Below are 19488 nucleotides of genomic sequence, written 5' to 3' on the forward strand. Positions count from 1 at the left end.
CAAGCAATCCCCATGACCATGACCTCGAACGAAAGCACCAATGCAAACTATCCCAAATCGCATGACCTTGAAACGAAACGCTAACCAAATACTCCGGAGCAATGACCTTGAAATATGGAGAAACAAAATTTCTTCGTGTCTCGTTGCATTGGTGTTTTTTTTGTAGTTTATGATTCAGAATCGTTCGGATCAGTGCTACTGTAAAGGCACATGCATGGTTTCGGATTGCTTGCTTTCGCATTTTCAGGCGAGGTCATGGTTTATTTTTTCCTGATACCACCCAAATTAATCAGAGGAATCATTTTTTTTTTTATACTTCGTACAGAATTAGCAAATATTTGTTTCAAGTCGATTGTAATTTTTCCTCGACTGTTTCAATTGGAAAATACAATTTACCATGACATTCGAATAGTTTTAGTAACAAATACAATTTTCAGTTGTTTACCCTTCACCCCCGGATACACTGCGATACTCGAATTCTTGAAACATTTGTATTTTCCCCCGATACTTGATGAATCAACAAAAGAGTTTCGCATACTTTATTACGAACACTGACACCGACTTAATTCTATGCATTATTATGTATATTTATAGATTTTTATTCTTACCTGATGCATCCTTCCATCGCTTGAACTCTTAAACCGAACTTTTTTCCACTTTGCTAACCTCCAATATATATTCCTGCACGACCCTCCGAGAGTGTTGCCCTCTGAGCCACGTTTCTTAGTTTTTTTTTATCGCACGTTCACGACAGCAGAGGAAAGCGCGTGGAAGCGAAACATCACGACATTTTTTTGTCCCACTTGAAACGCCGGAACTACAAACTGACCACGCCCCCATTACTGTCAGCGACGTCTTCGTATATTTTTTCAACTAAACAACAACGAAGTTGGTATTAGAGGTTTGCCGATTTATGATCTTTTTCGATTCTTTTTATTGTTCGATGTTTTTTTTCGAATATTTCTTCTCGAGTTGAAGCTCAGAAAATTCGGATGATTCGACAGATTCACAAAGATTCGAAGAAGTCGGAATCTAAAAATGTTGAATTTCGACCGTGCTATTTTACGCGGGAAAGAAAACATCGGAAATATTGACGTTGACGCCGTTGCCGTTGTGTTTACGTCCAATACGTACCCCCTTCGTTCGCGGTAACGGTCGTCTTTGTTCCTTTCGAACGAAAATGTACTCGTTCGGCTTCGTTACAACGAATTCTGATTTGTGAGGGGAGATTGAGAAGGAGGATTGTCCACTTCCATTTTTTCGTACTCCGTCCCATAACACGTACGAACGGTGATGAACGCGGTTGTCTCGTAAAAAGTGTGTACCGGCGAGTGAGTGGGACAGATTTTAATAGAGATGGGTGAATGTCAGGATGGACGGAATCGTGTTTCACAGAGACCCAGCCCATCAGTCTCACCGCAGATCGCAGCCTGCGAGGGCAAACCTGTGCCCTTAAATATTGATCGATTTTTAACCCGGTTAAACTGATCGCGAAAGCGATATTGTTCCGTTTATTTACGTTCTCTTTTCGAATAAACCTCAAACAAGCATCGTAAAAATTCGAATTTATTAAAAGCCTGTGGTTATTCACGTTTGTTAGAAATATTAATAGCTCAGCTAAATTATGCCACCTATTGCCAGTCAGTAGAGGGCTGCGGAGTAAACAACGCACCCTTAAATTTTACTTTTTTGGAAAATCCTCGAGAAAATTTTTTTATGCAAAACATTCGTTTGCCATTATTAATTCGATATGAAAACCTGGCCAAAATCGAACTGGTACTCCCAATTTTTCATCGGCAGTTTCCTTCTGTTTATTCATCTTGAAAACGTTCAACTAGGTACGCGAAGATATATTACAATACTATAACACGTTATGGAGGACGAATTGAGTACGAAATTGTAGTTTAAAGCTTCAAAGTCATGACACTTACCTTTCGACAATTCATGAATTCTTAGCATCGGAGTCTAATCGATCATTTTGTTTCATTGATCGTAGTCAATGCTCAGAATTCTGAGACGACAGTGGCAGCAGAAGGGGCCAAGAAAGGACACAATCCCGATGACGTTCGACAGCATCACTGTTGCGCGAGACACGAAAAAATGATTGACGTTGGCGAAGGTCAGGCAATACTTTTTACATCGCATCATTTTATTTCAAAATAAACGTTTAGTCCAAATCTGTTTCGAGAGCAAGTTACAAATTATGAATTAACGGAATAATTCTGAATCTTGGAGATCTGATTCGTTGAACAAAATTTTTAACGACTCTGAAAAGAAGTGACGAAATGAATCGATTTGAAGTAAAATTTGTCTAAAAAAGGTCTTTAGTGATATAAAATGGGATTTTAAAATCAACGGACAAAAAGTGAACTATGAAAATATCGAAAAGTCGTTAATAACCTATAAATTTTTTACGAAAATTGAAGCTGATCAAAGCTCACGTTTCCTCATCGAATGTTTTAATCAATTTCAATTATTGGCGCGATCGTTGACGAAGCTTCACTCACGGCCATGGGATCATTTTCATTTTTAACGAAATCAATTGACCAACGAATAGAGGATACGAGTTGCCGTGCATCCGGCTAACGTCGCCCTTTGCGAGTACGCATAATTGGCGATCGTTCGAACCAAGTAGTGGGTCGACCGATGACGACAATGAACGTTGCAAAATTCTTCGGGAGGGTGGACGCTCGTGTTGAAAAACTGCCGTTTATTTCCATACGTTCGAATTGTGCAAAGTCAATTCTAACCTAAAATTTGTCACACTCAACGAATTTTTATCAGATTCGTGAAACTTGCTGAACTACACGAATAAGTCTATAAAAACGAATGATTAAGATGATGAATGTTGGGAAATATTTTATTTCTATACATAAGCAAGTTTGCAAAAATATCTGTGCGTGCCCACGCATCGTCTAATCGCCCACACAAAATCGACGAAAATACCGGCCGTTCGAGCTTTCTGTCCCCACGAAGTTCCGTCTCCCCCCGCTATGGCGACACAGCGGCTAATAACTCTTTCTTTCGAGAATAAAACGTGTCCCTCCGCTCCGGTTATCACCTCGATCTAATTTAATACGACCAGAGCATTTTTCTTCGCTTTCTTTATCCTCGCAATTTTAGCGACGTGAAATCAATCGTAAATTTTTCGAATTTCGAACCGATGGCACGAGGGGCACAATTTTATTCTCGTATTTTCATCGTTTCTTATCGGTTTAGGCATATCCAGAGAAGTAATTCGAATCGATGCTGGGCACTGTCGCATGCAATGTCCGAAACACGTGTCCGACGATCCTGGGGACGCCAGTCGACCAGCTGTTACGGTAAATATAGTTTTATTTCGATTCTTGGATAGAGAAATTCTGTCAATTCACTGAAAGTCGTAGAGCCCGTTTCGAATGAAAATTTAAGGTTATTGGCGACGAATGCAAAACTCAAGTTTAAGACAAAATATAAATTAAATTGAAGTTAGATTTGCGTCAAACATTTTTCTTTTTTTTTTTATTTTTAACGTAAATAAGATGCAAATTTACAATCACTGGAATATTTATGATGAAGTAGAAAAAGGAAGGGAAAAGGGCGTCGGTCCGTGTAGGGCGATGACTCGCGGCAGTGAGATTTTTGATAAAAAAAGGGCCACCGAAAACACGTTGGACTTTCGACGCCAACACGATCGAAACGTGCGTTGCAAATTTTCGTAGCTGCAAATGACAGTGTAACAAAAAAGTAGTGCCACATTTTTCCATCCACTGCAATTCTATTTAGTTCGCGGAATGATTTTATTTTTATTTGTCAATATTAGTGAATTTAATCAAACGCATTTCCGATATAGCCATAAAGATCTTTGACATTGAAAACCCATACGCACCTGCTTGAATTACTCGGTAGTTCTCGGTAGTGAGGTAGTGATGTGATGAGCGAGAGTGGAGGGGGGTAGCGTTCGATGATTGGAGCCGCAAAATTCTGTAACGTACGCAGGCGAATTGGCCAATAGGCGGCGGTGGAGTGCGGATCGGTCGGTCCCGAATTCGGGGGTCTCTCTCCTTCCGTTAGTAGCTCAATGTTCTACGATCGCTTTTTTTCTCGCTATTCTGAAAATCATTTTCAGCTCTTCACCCACGATTTTTCTCGATTTCATCATTTCTGTTTCCCGATAAAATGGAACGGTTTATCGAACACGAAAATATGTAAATTTCACTTAAAAAGTTGGCGTTCGACAACGAATTCCAAGACTCGGCCATTTTGACAGCTCATTGTCAAACGGGCAAACGTTCGACATTGATCGAACGAAGCGCCATTTTTACCGCGGTAGTACAAAACAGTGTCCATATTTTCACAAAATCATTGCACACGCATTTGAAAAGTGATAAAAAGCTCTGAAACTCCTATGGAATCGAGAAACCATGAGGATATTGAATTTCTCAATGTTCCATTCGCACCGATACGGAATAAAAATAAATCCGCGTTTATATTTAGAAAGCGGCGGTTATATCGACCGTGTATAAATCTTTGTTTACTTTTTCTTCACTTCGAGAACGAGTTTTTGTGTGTGATAGGCAGCCTGTTTTGCCGCTTAATCTCACGAAGGGTTATTTTTGTCCTGCGGTTATTTTCGTCCTGTGATGCAACTCGGTCGGTGCTTCGGGAAATGTCCTCTCTTAAAACAGACGAGGGTGTGTGTTTCGCTGTAGATTGCAACGGAAAAAAGGAAGAAGGAGGAAGGTGGTTCGTGCAGAGAACGTTGAACGTATTTTATTTATTATTCTCTCTGTACACGCGAATAAGTTGAACAAAAAATAAAAGAAACGAAGTGTGGGATGACTCCAGTATCGTGTTGGACCAGTTTACATGTAGCTATGGACCAGGATGCCGCGTCCTTGGAAGGTCGAATCTCGGTTCTCGATCCCCCTCGCACAGCCTCGTGATAAATAGGCCCAGCACGCGAGTTGACATTAAAAGAGAACAAAGTGCAAAAGAAATCAAATTAATTAACGTGACAAATTTAACGTGCTGTAAAAAAATGTCAACGCAATTGAAAATAACAATCGATCAAGATTCACAGGGTTTTGCGAACATTTTTTTTCTTCCTCGGAAGAATACGAAGATTTGTGCATCGCTTTTTTATTCTTTCAAAAATAAGTCCATAAGGATCGTTAACAGATTTTTTGTTTCTTTTTTTTGACGCAGACATGTAGCGCACAGAATTCACACTGCCACCCGAGAGCAGCTCGTCTCGAAAGAGTCTCGACCCTCCAAGGGGTCAAGGTCATCGAAGCGGTCGACACTTGTGACTGCTCGATAAACTTTATTGACTGCAGACGAGAATCTTTGACGCATCTCGTCCACTCCGGCACCCCCCACCAGGTCGTCATCGACGTCGGGGTTTGCATGGGCTTCTGCAGCACAAGTTCGTTTTTCCGCATATTCACGGATTCTTAAGGAAGTTGAGGCATTAGAATGAAAATGATGTCACCGCTTTTAAACCGATTGCATCTTATAAAGTGAAGTGTAAAAAAAAATCAGTTAAATTTTCAGACAGTTTAGGAGCGTCGTTGCTGAGAAAAATCAATAACAATTTGGGCCAAATAACGTGTAATCTTATGGAAGTCAAGACACATTCAGTGATATCTCCGTTAAAAATGATGCTAAAAATATGAAATTTTTTGGGCAACATGAGCAAGGCTTGCCGAATAATGTCAATTTTTTTCAGATTTATTAGGAGATTTCCTGAGATTATATTAATAATAATCTGTTTTCCGTGCAGTTTTTTGAGGCTAGGATCGTCACTGTTCGTGTTTTCGACTGAGCTTTCACCAGTTTTTCGTCTTTTTTTCCCCAACTTTTCTTTAAAGTGTATGCAACATTGCCAAACTGTAAACTGGCCTAACTTTTGAAAGGTACAGGTCATCACTTTTGGGTAAAAAAAATGACTGTACAGCCTCAATTTCCTTAACGATTTAGTTTATTTTTACGATTGAGAAATGATAAGTTTTATTTGTGAGTTTGAAAATTCAATGATTTTCCCCTGTTCAAGATCTCGGCAGCTGCAAACCACTGAGAAATCGCACGATCAGCGTTCCCGGCCCGAATGGTAAGGAAAAAAATGCTGCAAATTGTTTCCTCAAGGTGTGCTCAAGATGCACGATGCTCAAAGCTTACTCTATGAGCTGCTATATTTTTTTCATTTTGAGCATCGTGCATCTTGACCATCTTGAGGAAGCAATTTGCAAATTTTAATTTCCAGCATTTTTTTTTGTATACAAGGAAATAATGTATTTTCTCTACCTTCTTTTACGAACTTAATTTATCTTTTTGTTTAAACCCATAAAAAAAACTGAATGACGAGCCATCAGAAAAAACAGTTTGCAACTTTCAATTTTCATCGTTTTTCTATTTACATTGAAATTAAATAATTCCGACAACTTTGCTGGAAAGTATAGAGGAAGTACAGACTTATACGCGATATCTTACAAAGTTTCCAAAAATTGAAGCGGTTAGACGATTTTTTGAAAAACTCATATTTTCGTAAAATTCAAAAAATCATCAAATTTAAACCGCTCAACCGATATTCCCCAAATTCAATACCAACCTTCCTATTATGATAGTCTATTTATAAAAAAAAAATTATTAATAAATCTTAAAATTTTCGAAAGTTAGAGCGTCGACACCCTTTTTACGAAAATTTCAAAACGTCGTAGGATTCGTAATTTTTTACAAATTCTGACAAAAACACACACACAACACACGCTAGGACATTTTTTCTAGATATGATTTTTCGATGTTTTGGGACATTTTGAGCACATTGACATTGAAAACTGTAAAAAAAAAATTTTTCATCATCGCACAGCTTCCTCTATGAGGAAGCAAAAGTCGCAAAGATTTTAGCACTTCCGGCAGCAGGGCTCCCATAACTGCGTATGAGAATGAAATGAACGTTGCGAGTATTTCAATTGACGAATCATGTGTCCCCTTTGGTCTGCAAAGGTGACGAAGTTTATCAGGTTATCGGGGAATGCAGGTGTGCCGGAAATTGCTACAGGATGGATCACACCGAGAGTGTATTGGATTTCAGTGAAATCGAGATCAAAGACGGGACAAACACGACCGACGTAAAGCCACTAGTGAAGGTCCGTGTATGTAGACAAATATCCTGCGTCATCAATGAAATTCAATCAGAGCCTAGATTTCGATCGAATAACCAATCGTATTGGAACACGAGATGCTTCAAACGGTGGCGTTGAATTGTCTTTGAAAAAGCTCTGGAAACGATCAACCTATTTGCTCTTGTCAAGACAGTTGTAACGCGAAAGAATTTTCAAAATTTCCACTATTTTTTCACTCACAAAACTCGATTATTGAATGGGATAAATTTCAATTTTTACGCGATATTAAAAACAGCAAATCAACGTGGGCCAATGCGTTGGTTCCTGTCCCGGAAACGAGACGGAAACTTGCCTGTTGCGGGACAAAAAAAAGCCGAGTAGGTGCTTGGCGGGCTTGTATTCGAAGCAGCACACGTGCACGCCCGCGAGTTTCAAAGTCCACGAGTACAGGTGAGCCGAGTGAAAAATTCTAATGGAAAATTATGTTTTTTCATGTTTTTTATTTTTTTTTTATTTCATTAGAACACGGAGAGGATCGAGGCGAGAAATAATACAGATATCCGAGTGTGCCTGCATCTAAAACTGCCCACGACGACATCGGAAGAATGCACGAGACAAACCGTCACGAAACTCGTGTTATTGAAATATCAAGTGACACAGTTTTGTCATTATCACAACGATAGAGACGAAAACTAATTTAACGAACCGTCGCAAATTCTTCAATTTAGTTAACACTGATAATAGAAGTAAATTGACGATTTATCTCAGTTCTTGAACTGTACGTTGACGACGTCGATGTATCGGTTTTATTACGCTTGAATAAGGAGCTTATGAATTTCTACTTGTTTTCGTAGATTTAAGACTTGCAGTGAAACTTTTTCTGCCAAAAACCCTTCGGACCTCCAAAGAGGAAAATATTTGTGTAAAGTCTCATTAAATAAAGTTTTGTGACTTTTTGCATCGAAAGCAAAGAAAAAGCTAGTTTTTCCTCAAGTTTTATCATTTTTTTTTGTAAAATAGACGTGATCATGGAATTATGGCAATTCCCATCGTAAATTCGAAGACGAGCGAGCTGATTTTCTTCGTATTTCCAGCAACGAACATTATTTCGTCGCCGTTCGATCAGACAGTGAAGATGATTGTCGCGACTCGTCAGTAATTTCCGTCTCATTTCACTGAACACACATACGCCGAATGCGTCGAATATTTATAGGTTAGACTCGGGTCGGAGAGCAAATCGTCAACTATACGTAAACATGTAACATTGGCAGAGAAGAGAGGGGAAAAAGATGGACGTGATGTACCCTTCCAGACCGAGATAACGAGATCATTGAAAGTAATTGAGAGGCATTCGTTACGGTTATTCTTGTTGGGCGTAGGAAAACGCGAAATGTCGAATCAAGCTGTAATTCGAACTGATACTTCGTCCGTGAACACGTGTGCGTACGAAAATTCTAATCGCCATAAAAAGTTGGATTTTCGGTACTTATTTTGGCGAGGATTTGTAAATATTTGTATTTATCGGAAAGTGATTAAAATCCGCAATATTTGTTGTCACTTAGCCGGAAGGTAAGTCGAATTCCACCCCGAATGCGAAGTTTTCTATAATTTGGAGGTTATAATGGAATAAATTTGTAGAATTGCGCCAACGCCGCTGCTCACATTTTCACGCTTTTGTTTTACGCATCTTTCGAGTCTCTCATTTTCTTATTCACTTTGAGAAAAAATCACCGCGGAAAATGTGCGGAATGCAAAGAAAAAGATCGAGCAAGGAGCCGAGCTTGAGGCAGGAATGGCGTCCGGTTATTCGCGCGTTCGCGTGGGTGCAGTCAATAAATACCACGACAGATAGCGCCGCTCGTTCTTTATATATGTAACACGTCCTCCGCTCCCGCGTAATTCATAGCCAACCCCCGCGTGTGTAAAACCGAATATTCACCACCATTTATGCTGAGATTTCATCACCATGAAGAGATCATTTCATGAGGACATGAATATGACTGAAAAAAAAAACATGTAAAGAAACACGTTTTCCAATCGTCGTGACATAATTTAATCATGAATTTTTGAGGTTAGGCAACGGCGAATCGGACTTAGAGCTCTCAATTTATGGCACTTGGTAAAGGTTCTGCAACGTGCCGAATATAAAAATTGTCTCGTTAAAGTCGAACTCGTATAGAAATGGAAGGAATCTTGCGTCGATTTTCAAAGATATTCGATTTCGGACTAGAAAAATCTGAACTGAAACTTCGTAATAGAAACTAAAAGATTTTTGAATTATCATGCGAAAAAGAATTGAATGAGGAACGCAAAAATACTCGACTGAATAAAAGAAATGTTGATGAAATTTTGCTTCTGAAACAAAAAAGCATCGAAGGTAATTATGAGATCATGATCGAGTGTAACAAGATTGAGAAAACGCGACGATTTGTTTGGGGATGAACCAACCACGAGTGATCCCCGGAGCTCCCTTTTCCTCTTTTTACTCTTCGTAGTCGTCGTTAATGTCGCGGAGAAGACCGCGGGGGAGGCAACGCGTCTCAGCATAGCATAAAGGTGACTCTCCGCGACGAAGATCTCCCACATGCCACTTAGCGTCAACACAGCGCGTCGAGATCGTCCGGTGTAACCGACGCTTACGAACGTAACAAAAAAAATAGCTGTTCCAAGGCAGCTTCCGAAGTGATTTCAATGGGGTGGAAAACTGACGAATAAAATTGCGTGAAAAATAGTAAATAAATCGTCACAGTAAAGCTCGCGCCGAATGATTCGATTTCAGTGCATCGATTAATTTGTTTATTTGAGTGATTCAAGAACCGAGTGACATCGCAGGCACAAAGAATAAGGAAATAAAAAAATTCAAAATGAGATCGCAAAAGTTGGATTTATTCATGTCAATAGTCGTTGTGACTGTTATGATAATTTTACGACCGATCTCGATTTATCATTGGGTCGACGCTTATCCGTCCGAAATGCTCGAAATCGATCCCGAAACGGACTCGATTGACATCCCTCCCTGGCGAATCGTCGATCTTCTGGACAAGGAAGCTGAAAACGAGGTCGTACGATTCGAAGAAAGTCTCGAAGATTTGCAAAAGGTCCGTCGTTCACAAGCTTTTCCCGTATTGTTCATTAAAGTGCCAATCAGCTGTCAATTTCAACCATTTTTTCGTATGGAAAAAAAATGACGAATGAATATAATTTATCGAAATAATGTCGAGTTTGTGATTTTTTTACGTTCATAGATTTTCGGCATCCGTAGCCAAACCGATAAAAAAACAACGAACCGTCGAAAAATACCCCCGCAGTTTATGATGGAACTGTACAACACGATCGCCGACTCCAGTGGCGTTACGCACGGCAAAAATCCGTACAACGCAAAAGTCGTTCGGAGCTTCACTGAAGCAGGTAGAATTGTAAAAAATGGATTTTCGAACTCCGTTCAAATCGTGTTTCAATTATTTCGTTCTCTTACGAAATGTCAACGATTTTTCAAAGAAATCAAAATAAAAGTATTTTCGAAAAGATTTTTCTACCCCACTTGTATGTACGTTCAAAATCGACAATATTGACCATCACTAATCGAATCCAATTGCACAGAAACTCCGTATTCGCACGTTTATATGTTCAACGTGTCAGGACTCGAAATTAACGAATCGGTACTCGAGGCCGAGTTGCATCTCTACCGCGAGCGCACGCCCCTCCAACGAATTCATCCGCCGATTCCCTCGAAACCCGGATACCTGGTATTTATTATTGAATTTTTTATCTCTCGAGCAGCACGCCTGATTTTTTCGACCCTTGGCTCCGCCTGAAATGGAACGCGAGATTCTAGCTACGATTGTCACGCTCCTATTTATCTTTGAAGCATATTTATCTATTCCCGAAACACTACGCTGATTTTCTAGTTTCCGAAACACTATTTTTGCTTTAGAATAATCAGTTTCTTATCCGAGGCATCTGGGTTTGAAGGCGAAAGCTTTTTCTCACTTCGTTGCGAACCGCCATTCATTTTTTTCCTGTTGGCAGTTGGAGGACGATATTTCAAGATTTAGCATTTCAACACTTTTGAACGAGACCAAAATTCTCTCGATACAAATTTTTCATTGTCAAACGTCTCAAAATTTCCGTAATTCAATTGAAAGCTCACTCACTTTTATGACTGTTGAACTTGTCGAAATTCGTAAAACGATGCTCAACTGTCCAGCAGAGCATTCTTAGAGCATGTGGTGGGGGAACTAACGCGCGCTCGACTTTGTTCCGATGTTTACAAACAGGTCGCTCGTTCGAGTATCTGAGGCGGAGCGCTGTTCACTGGATAATGCATTTCTTTCCCATTCTTTTTCAATTAAAACTCTATTTGCAATGAAACTAGATTATAACTTAACTAAACTTGATGTATTATTGAAAAGCGAATGTTTTTCAGATAAGCGTTTACCAAGTTGTCGAGGGTAAAAGCTTGGCCGAACCGGCCGAACCTGACCTCCACAAATTACTCAACATCCATTACGTCGGAGCTCACGCTTTTGGTTGGCAGGTAAATTTTGTCGAGTTGCCTTTCAACTAAGTTTCTGATTATCAAACTCCGGAAACTCTGCTTGATTCTCGATTGTTTATTTCTAACGATCTATTAGAGAAGGAATTAATCCTTCACTATAATTATAAAAAATGAAAATTCACCACGTTTATCGATAATCCATTGTTTATATTTTTTTCACGATAATTCGTTTTTCCCCTGAAATATTTGGATGATGCACTTTTTCTATCAACTTACATTTTTCTTTTACGAAAAAGGTATTCAACGTGAAGCAAGCTGTTCTCGCTTGGGTTGCCGGCTCACCGAATCTCGGGCTTTTGGTCACAGTTTCGAATATCTTTAACGAAAAAGTTATTATCGAATTTTCGCGTCGAAACGAGTACCACAACAGTAAACAACCGATTTTAGTGTTGTTCAACGACGATGGTAAGGAATCAACCCGAAAACAGGAAAAAATGACGCCACATTATTACACGTACGACAATGTCAGCGAAGAGCGCGAGGTAACAAGCGACGAGATCGACGGTGCTGCCGAAAATTCGCAGAGACGACGGCAGTACCGCGACTCATCAACGAAACCGTTGAATTCAGTTAACCCTTTGAATCTCAACAAAGAGTACAGTTACGGTACACAATTGGGAAAAGAAAAGTCTGAAAACGGTGAGGCCGATTATTTTCAAAGGGAGAAAAAAATAGATGTGGATAAAAAGAACGAAGAAAAGATCGAAGGGGCCGAAAATTTTGACGACGTCGATGTATTTATCCCGGACTTGTCGTTGCGCGGAGAAAAAATGGCCGCTTCGAATAACATGAGTGATGAGAATGAAGAAAATTCACAAGATTTCATGAGACACAGACGCGGAGCGTCGAAACGTAATCGACAAGAGCCAGAAAAAAAGAGATCTCGAAAAATAGTATCGAATCGTCGAAACAAAACACCGCAAATGCTTTCTTCAATGGATATTTACGAGAGAGCAATGTTACGCGAACGAATGATGACGAAGAGTGTTCGAAAATACGAGGGAAGGCAGGAAGAAAGTAATCCGCGTGGACGTGAAAAACGTTCGTCCCCAATGACGGAAAGCACTAATAAAAAAAAATCCAAAAGTTATTCGAACACGGAAAGAAGCACAACGGAATGCGCGCGGCACGAGCTGTACGTTGATTTTAAAGAAATTGGATTATCGACCGCGATAATAGCACCGAAAGGTTATTCGGCGTACCATTGTCAAGGAATGTGCAATTCGCCGTTGAGCCAGGATCAACAACCCACGAATCATGCCACGGTCCAAGGCCTCGTTCATAAAATGGGCGTTTTGACAGACGTTCACATGCCCTGTTGCGTGCCTACGAAACTCCTGAGAACGTCGATACTATTTTTCGATGATAACGAAAACGTTGTGTTGAAAGTGTACGAAGACATGGTCGCGGATCGTTGTGGATGCCGTTGATTTTTATTTACTCGAATGAAATGTCAAAATACTTGGCCTTTTTTTCCAACGCTCGTTTCTCGTGGTGAATGTGAAAAATGTGTCGATAATACTTACAATTAAATGCTTTTCACTCTTATACATATTCGTAAAAACATTCCTGCTGACAGGGACGAGAAAAATTTCATATTTCGGTGGATCGTGTGAAAAAATATTTATTCATAAATAGGCCATTTAACGTCAGTTTTACAAATCGAAACATCGCGAATTTCGAGAAAACTCAAACTTCTTTTACAATATCGTGACAGCAGATTTACAAAAAGTTTCAAGTACACTCAGTTTTTGACAAATCAATTTTACATCTTTATTTTTTACATCTCGCTTCTTTCCCAACAAAACGGAAACAAACACTCGAGTTTTTTCAGGCTGGGCTTGGATCGGTACTTACCTTTGAAACAGAATATGAGAACAAGTTATATTTGAAGCAAAGAAAAATAGGCTCTCCGATTGTAAATATTTGACGTAGGCGAAACTATTATTTTTATTAACATGAATATTTATACATGATTATACGAAACAGTTGAAATATTAAAATTCTGAACAGCCTGAAATGAAATATTTTTTGAGATCTTCGTTGTAAAGCTCTCTTCCAAAAACCGCGTCTTTCGTGACAATGCTGAGAATCCTCTGACACGTGACGAGAGTCGTCTCTGCTCTCATAAAGACGAGAAAAAGCTTGGAAGTGGAAGATTATCGTAGCGACGCGAGTGTTGACAAGCTGTGACGTCACTTGGATTGTAAAATGCAGCTGCGGAAAGCGTTCGGCCCGACTGAAGTTCGTCAAGTTTTTCTCCGAATCCGTACGTTTTGTATTTTCCTCACTAAATTTTTTCTGTTGGAAAAATTCCCTCGTCGCAAGAGAGTCACGTGCCAAATAAACGTTGCGAATATTCGACGAGTAAAAAGCGATTGTTTGGCCAGTTGATGGACAGCTGGGAGGAACTTTGATGCGTCGATTCTAACGTGTCGATAACTCAACCGAACGAATGTTCCTCAAAATCAGTGCTTACGAAAAAAAATGTTTGTCGTCTCGAAAAGTCACGAAACAACGCTCTGAACATTATTTCTGAATTTCAAACATTATCAAATAAAAAAAACCTCTTTCTGCGACACTATTTTAATCACCGCGCTTTTACGAGGTGAAGCGACGTTTTTTATCGATTAAAATTCATCGATACTTTGTCGAATGTTTCTATTAATTTCGATTCTAACCATGGCTTTATCGCCAGCACTTACTTTTTTCGGCGTCTAACTTTCCTCGTATTATTTTCTTACCTATATATACTTACGCACAGACTATAGCATCAGAATTATAGTGGGGCAGGAGGAACTTGACAAGATCACACGCAGTTGCTATACATATACTGTTTGGCCTTTGAACAGTGCGTGCCGGAACTCTGCCGAAGATCCCAACAGTGATTTCTTCTTCTTTGACACTCTATTTCGAGCGCACGTGACTGTGTTCTCCAGAAATTTTTGTTTTTCGGTGCCGTTTGAATCTGTATTATCGAGCGTTTGTTCGCGTGTAGTTTTCGAGCGACATCGTCGCTCGAGGGGTCTTCGATTTCAAACTCATTTTCGCGGGATCGAGCACTCGTTTCCGGGCGTAGTATTGTGCTTTTTCGAGAGACGAGGACAATTTTTTAAAAGGTAAATCAACTCGAGGTGTTTTTGGACTTGGAATCACGAGTTTGAACAGAACGATCGTCGATGAGTGAAAATGACGAAACACGGATTTGCGAGTGCACTGTAAAATGGAGACAAAGGACGATTGAGATTTCGTGAGTTGTAACAAGTGTATCGATCGTTGGGTGAAGAGCGTTAGAACTCGAGTTGACATAAACTTTCGCGGACACAATGAGACCGATTCGACTTTTCATAGTCCTGAGCACTTTTCTGTGCACCGAATTATTCAGTGATGCAGCCACCATCGATGAAAACGTAAGTAAAAAAAAAATCCCTGAAAACATGCCAGAAAAGTTCGTGCGTTTTTCATCGTACAGCGAAACGATCGAAACACTCGATAAAACGAGGTTATGAGCGGCACTACTGTTCAGACAGAAAAGTAATCAAAACTTGTGTTCACTTCCGCCGAAGATTCGCGTCGAGTCGCACAAACTTAGTCGATCGTGTTTCTCGAAGCTCCGATGAAGCATCGGAAAAGACAATGTACCGATCAAACTAAGCTGTGCGATGAAAAAGGGCGCAGAGCTCGTAATTTAACACCTCAAAAGTCGCCTCGTCCCTACAGGGACGAGCATTACCCGCACACATCGAGAAATATCCATATTCTCCGGAGACTTAGCGAGTTCACGTATACAAACGTGTGTTCGTGTATTATATCGTTTTCTTTTTTCTCGGAGCGCTCGCCGCAGATGAGAGTCCAAGAAAACTCGTTAGGTAGGAGCGCAGAGGCTCGGTGCCATACATGCGAAGGAGAGTTTCCAAGTAGTTTATTGTCGAAAGGGTCGAGACCGTACGAGGCGGCATTTTCTCAAAGCCGCTCTTTCACCATATCTGTGTATACCGAACGCACGTGTGTCGGTGTAAACGCGTATATATAAATATATAAATGTGGTCTAGCCGCACAACTAACACGCGGCGTTCGCAACGAGAGCTCGGCGCTGTGCGTCCTCCGCGCTCTCCACGACGCAGGTTCACAGTATTGTTAGTACACAAACTTTGAATAGAGCGAGAAAGATCGAGGGACGGAGGGAGAAAGAGAGATGAATTCGAAAGCCTTTGTAGAATGCCGACTCCTCCGTTGTGCTTCCGAACGAAAGGTCTACAGTGCAAACTCCGTTACGACCACCTCTGCCCACTTTATTGCCGGGATTCCCTCCACTCGCTCCCACTGCGTTGATGCATGCCCAATTTTCCACTACTCTTCGAGCGCACCAGCGAACGCGCTACGTGATTCGCTGTACGAGTTGTAGAGGGCTCCCCTCTCGTGTTCCCTACGCGAGCGACATTGATTCCCACATTTTAAATTCAGCCGTTAAAAAGTCAGTTTTCGGCGGACTCGCAGGCGCAGGCACGCGAGTTGACATCGATTCTTCAGATTTACGGTATTTGTAAATGATTCGATTCCCTCTGACTCATTGAATTTTTATAATAAATACATAAAAAAAAACCTCAAACATCATCGGATTTTCGGAAATGTTAGGTTAATCGATAGTCGATTCGTGCCGAAATTTTGTGGTTTTTGTTTGTACCCCTCCATATTTTGTCGTTCATTTTATTCAGAAACTGTACGATTTCCCCCCTTTTTTGAGTCGACGTTCCATCCCGCCTGTCCAATGTTTCTACGCCAATGAAATGGAAAATGACGAGGCGACATTCGCGGTGCGTTATGAGATACATGCGCGGTTCTTCAAAAGAAGCGGCAAAATATCTTCCCTCTCCCGTACACGAATCTTCCCCTGCGTGCATACCCAGCGTTAAATCCATTTGACCATTGGATGCCGAACGTTTTGCCGCTCAGCTCGTACGAGCGAGCCCCCTCCAAGGCCAAAACAACTTGAGGAACAAACGTTACGCTGTTTTACCCATATAGGTCGCATCCCCGGTGTGAAGAATTCCTTCATCTCGCCGCATATATTCTCTTCTCTGTCTTCCTTTAATTCTTTTTTCATTTCTCTTTCTCTCCTCTCTCTGCTCGCTCTATTTCTTGCGGCCTTCCCGCGCCACGCTCGCCGACACAACGCGACCGCTCTCTTCGAGCTAAATCCAAAAACACTCGAGATTTCCGAGATCTGTCTATGGTCTGTCGTCTTTAACTTCGGAACTTCAAGTACACGCTCCGGAGATGCCCCGAGAACGTTCGCGAAGAAGACCTAACCTCAATTTTTTTTTTTAACCCTTAGTGTGCATTTGAGGTTAGGGTGACCCCAGAATTTTTTTCTCACACGAATAGTATTTACAGATGAGCATCTCGTAAGTAAAACCCCCAATATTAAGAAATCGTTACCCCCTCTCTAAAAGTCGGGAGCATAGCCAACTTCATACTCCAAAATAAATACACTTTTTGGAAGGGTTGCAAAGCGGACTATTTTCCCCTTAAAGCATGGACCCTTGTCTGCAAAACTCTGTAAGGATTTTTTTAAAAACTCAAAATTTAATTTTTTACGAGAGGTTTAACCGAAAAAGTGCTTTTTACGCGCACTATCAACTCTGAGCACGTTTTTTAACAATGAAAAAAGATTTTTTGGAAATCCCACTTTGCAGCCTTAAAGTTGGATCAATTCACTGCAAAATGTGACTAAACCTTTTATTCCGAGAAGTGCATAGTTACCGAGATATTCGATGTCAAAAATGACCTGGGCTCAAAGTGACCCCATGTGCACGTCCGTTTAAGGAGTTTCGGTACAGAAGTCAAAATATTAAGAAATTGATGAAATTTGGTGATAATGTTCTTCAACATCAAGTGCGAAAACACAAATTTTTTCAAAATTTTCTTCTACTTAGTTATCGAGTAATTACGCATTAAAGCAGATTTTTTATGCCCGGAATGTATACCTATATATATGGAAACGCTATGCTTATACACGTAAACTTTAGTGATCAATTACTCGATAACTGTGTAGAAGAAAAATCTTAAAAAATTTGTATTGGCAAGTTTGGCACTAAAGAATATGTTCACCAAATTTTATAAAATTCTAAACTTTTTGAAATTTTTTATGTTTTTAGCATGGTTTAGCATGGCAACATTGTATCGCCTGGTAAAAAAACGATGCAAATTTTCCGTTCGTATGAAAAAAAAAATCACCGACGCCATTCTGGATCATTCTCAAACCCCGCTGACTCTAAATTCGTATTAAAAATTACATTTTTATTGCTTGCAGTTCCATTCCGAAAAGGGTGCAGAAAGCGGTGCAAGTGAAGCGACGGCAACTTTGCCGGTTGGGGCGTTCATAAGGCCGCTAAACAGTACGGGGAGAGATTCTGCGATCGATTCACGAATAATTACACCGAAGGACGCGAAAAGCGAACGAAGAAAGCGGCACCTCGCAACCGACGAAGGTACTCTTCCAGGATTCGCTGTTTACGACGCGATTTCGGAGGATGGAGAATTATCGAAGCGAGCAGATCACGTGACCAAGAAGCGTGGCAAGCGCAGACGTCACCGTCGCTGCAAAAAACGTTCCGGCTGCCCGCGCCCCGCTCATCGTAACAACAATAATAGAAAGAGGAAGCACGGCGATAAAAAGAAGAAAAACGACGATGGCGATATTAGGATAATCATACCGGTGGAACCTCGTAAATGGTTTCAGTATCAATCCCGTGCCAACAGAAATTTCCAAACCCAAGTTCTCGTGGGGAATCGTCCTTTAGCACTGTTTCGACAGCAGCTCGCAGCTGCGGCTGCTGCCGACGCGATAAGATCAAGCTCAACGCTCGCTGACCCTTCGATCGACTCGAGCTCGAAAAAATTCAACGATTTTTCCAACACCAAATTGAAGTTCTCCGAAAAACACAAAAACAGGAGAACCAAAGACAAATCTGGGAAAAAACACGAGAAAAATACGAAAAACAAACACGAGATAACCGACGATGATATAATAGTGACAGTCATCCCGGAAACTTCGAGCGAAAAAAATGTCTCGGAAGATCCACGCAACTCTTCAGTCGAAGAAACTAGCCGCTCGGACGTAATCGATTACGAACCACAGTCAATCGTCGTAAAACGTGTACCGAGGACCAAAAGTATGGACACCAAATAACAAGTGCGGAAAATCACGCTCGATCCATTTGGTGTCATAACCTGTCGGTTTTTTCTTTCGTTTTCATTCGTTCAATGCGGAGCATGCTCATTTGTTTTACACGACACAAGTTTTCATTAAGAATTACTGAAAAAGACGTTCAATGATGACGCCGAGGTCTGCAGGCAAAATATATGTCAACTGCGACTCGACAGTGTACCTTTCCCATTATTTTTTGTTTTATTCTGTAACCGGAAGTGTGACTTTTCCTGATGCAAATATCAGTAAACGAATGTAAACTGTTGAAATATATCTCACACCGGCGTTCACGTTTGGGTGAATTACTTTTGAATACAAATCCCGAGATCTCGAAGGAAAACTTCTGCGAAGTCGACCGTTTTTGCAACACAACTTTACGGATATCGAGTCACCTGTCGATTTGAAATTAGCAATAATTCCGAGATGTCCTTGCCTCCAGCACGCAGTCCAAAATTCAATGACCAAAACTCTTCACACTACTATTTATATCCACAACCAGATTTTTTGGCCGCCATTTTTATGAATTTGGCATAAACTCGTGTATTTTTTTTATTACGGAGTTACGCGGAGTGGGGGTATCTTCGGTTGTCTTCGGCTCGCGGATTTTTAGTCAGTCA

General features: G+C 40.6%; 2 protein-coding genes and 1 long non-coding RNA gene across 5 annotated transcripts; 2 read left to right on the forward strand and 1 right to left on the reverse strand.

Moving 5' to 3' along the window:
* The first annotated feature begins 1362 nt into the window (after positions 1 to 1362).
* LOC122407282 (uncharacterized) lies at positions 1363 to 8069 on the forward strand. 2 transcript variants are annotated; one of them, XM_043413399.1, is made up of 8 exons: positions 1363 to 1838; positions 1997 to 2119; positions 3220 to 3323; positions 5188 to 5407; positions 6035 to 6091; positions 6985 to 7133; positions 7399 to 7553; positions 7626 to 8069. In XM_043413399.1, the coding sequence occupies exons 1-8, from the start codon at positions 1751 to 1753 to the stop codon at positions 7681 to 7683; spliced, it is 954 nt and encodes a 317-aa protein (XP_043269334.1). In that variant the 5' UTR covers positions 1363 to 1750; the 3' UTR covers positions 7684 to 8069. The 2 variants fall into 2 exon arrangements, with proteins under 2 accessions (XP_043269334.1, XP_043269335.1); XM_043413400.1 differs by having other exon boundaries at positions 1383 to 1838; positions 6985 to 7127.
* LOC122407285 (uncharacterized) lies at positions 4731 to 12015 on the reverse strand. The gene is made up of 2 exons (XR_006260178.1): positions 11878 to 12015; positions 4731 to 4918 (listed from the first exon to the last, which is right to left on the reverse strand). It is a non-coding gene; the product is annotated as an uncharacterized lncRNA (long non-coding RNA).
* LOC122407280 (bone morphogenetic protein 2-like) lies at positions 8320 to 19161 on the forward strand. Of its 2 annotated transcripts, XM_043413394.1 has the most exons (7): positions 8320 to 8672; positions 9599 to 10201; positions 10349 to 10511; positions 10704 to 10849; positions 11530 to 11640; positions 11898 to 15071; positions 17975 to 19161. In XM_043413394.1, exons 2-6 carry the CDS (start codon positions 9968 to 9970, stop codon positions 13089 to 13091), a joined length of 1848 nt encoding a protein of 615 aa, XP_043269329.1. In that variant the 5' UTR covers positions 8320 to 8672; positions 9599 to 9967; the 3' UTR covers positions 13092 to 15071; positions 17975 to 19161. The 2 variants fall into 2 exon arrangements, with proteins under 2 accessions (XP_043269329.1, XP_043269328.1); XM_043413393.1 differs by having other exon boundaries at positions 8320 to 10201.
* Positions 19162 to 19488: the final 327 nt, after the last annotated feature.

This window comes from Venturia canescens, chromosome 2 (assembly GCF_019457755.1).
Source record: "Venturia canescens isolate UGA chromosome 2, ASM1945775v1, whole genome shotgun sequence".
In the NCBI taxonomy this organism is placed as follows: Eukaryota; Metazoa; Arthropoda; class Insecta; order Hymenoptera; family Ichneumonidae; genus Venturia; species Venturia canescens.

Coding starts and splice junctions, on each gene's coding strand:
- LOC122407280 (XM_043413393.1), top strand. CDS start 9,968: ATGAGATCGCAAAAGTTGGATTTATTCATGTCAATAGTCGTTGTGACT. Junction 10,512..10,703: donor TCGGAGCTTCACTGAAGCAG/GTAGAATTGTAA, acceptor CCAATTGCACAG/AAACTCCGTATTCGCACGTT. Junction 10,850..11,529: donor CCTCGAAACCCGGATACCTG/GTATTTATTATT, acceptor AATGTTTTTCAG/ATAAGCGTTTACCAAGTTGT.
- LOC122407282 (XM_043413399.1), top strand. CDS start 1,751: ATGAAAACCTGGCCAAAATCGAACTGGTACTCCCAATTTTTCATCGGC. Junction 1,839..1,996: donor TCTTGAAAACGTTCAACTAG/GTACGCGAAGAT, acceptor CATTGATCGTAG/TCAATGCTCAGAATTCTGAG. Junction 7,554..7,625: donor TTCAAAGTCCACGAGTACAG/GTGAGCCGAGTG, acceptor TTATTTCATTAG/AACACGGAGAGGATCGAGGC.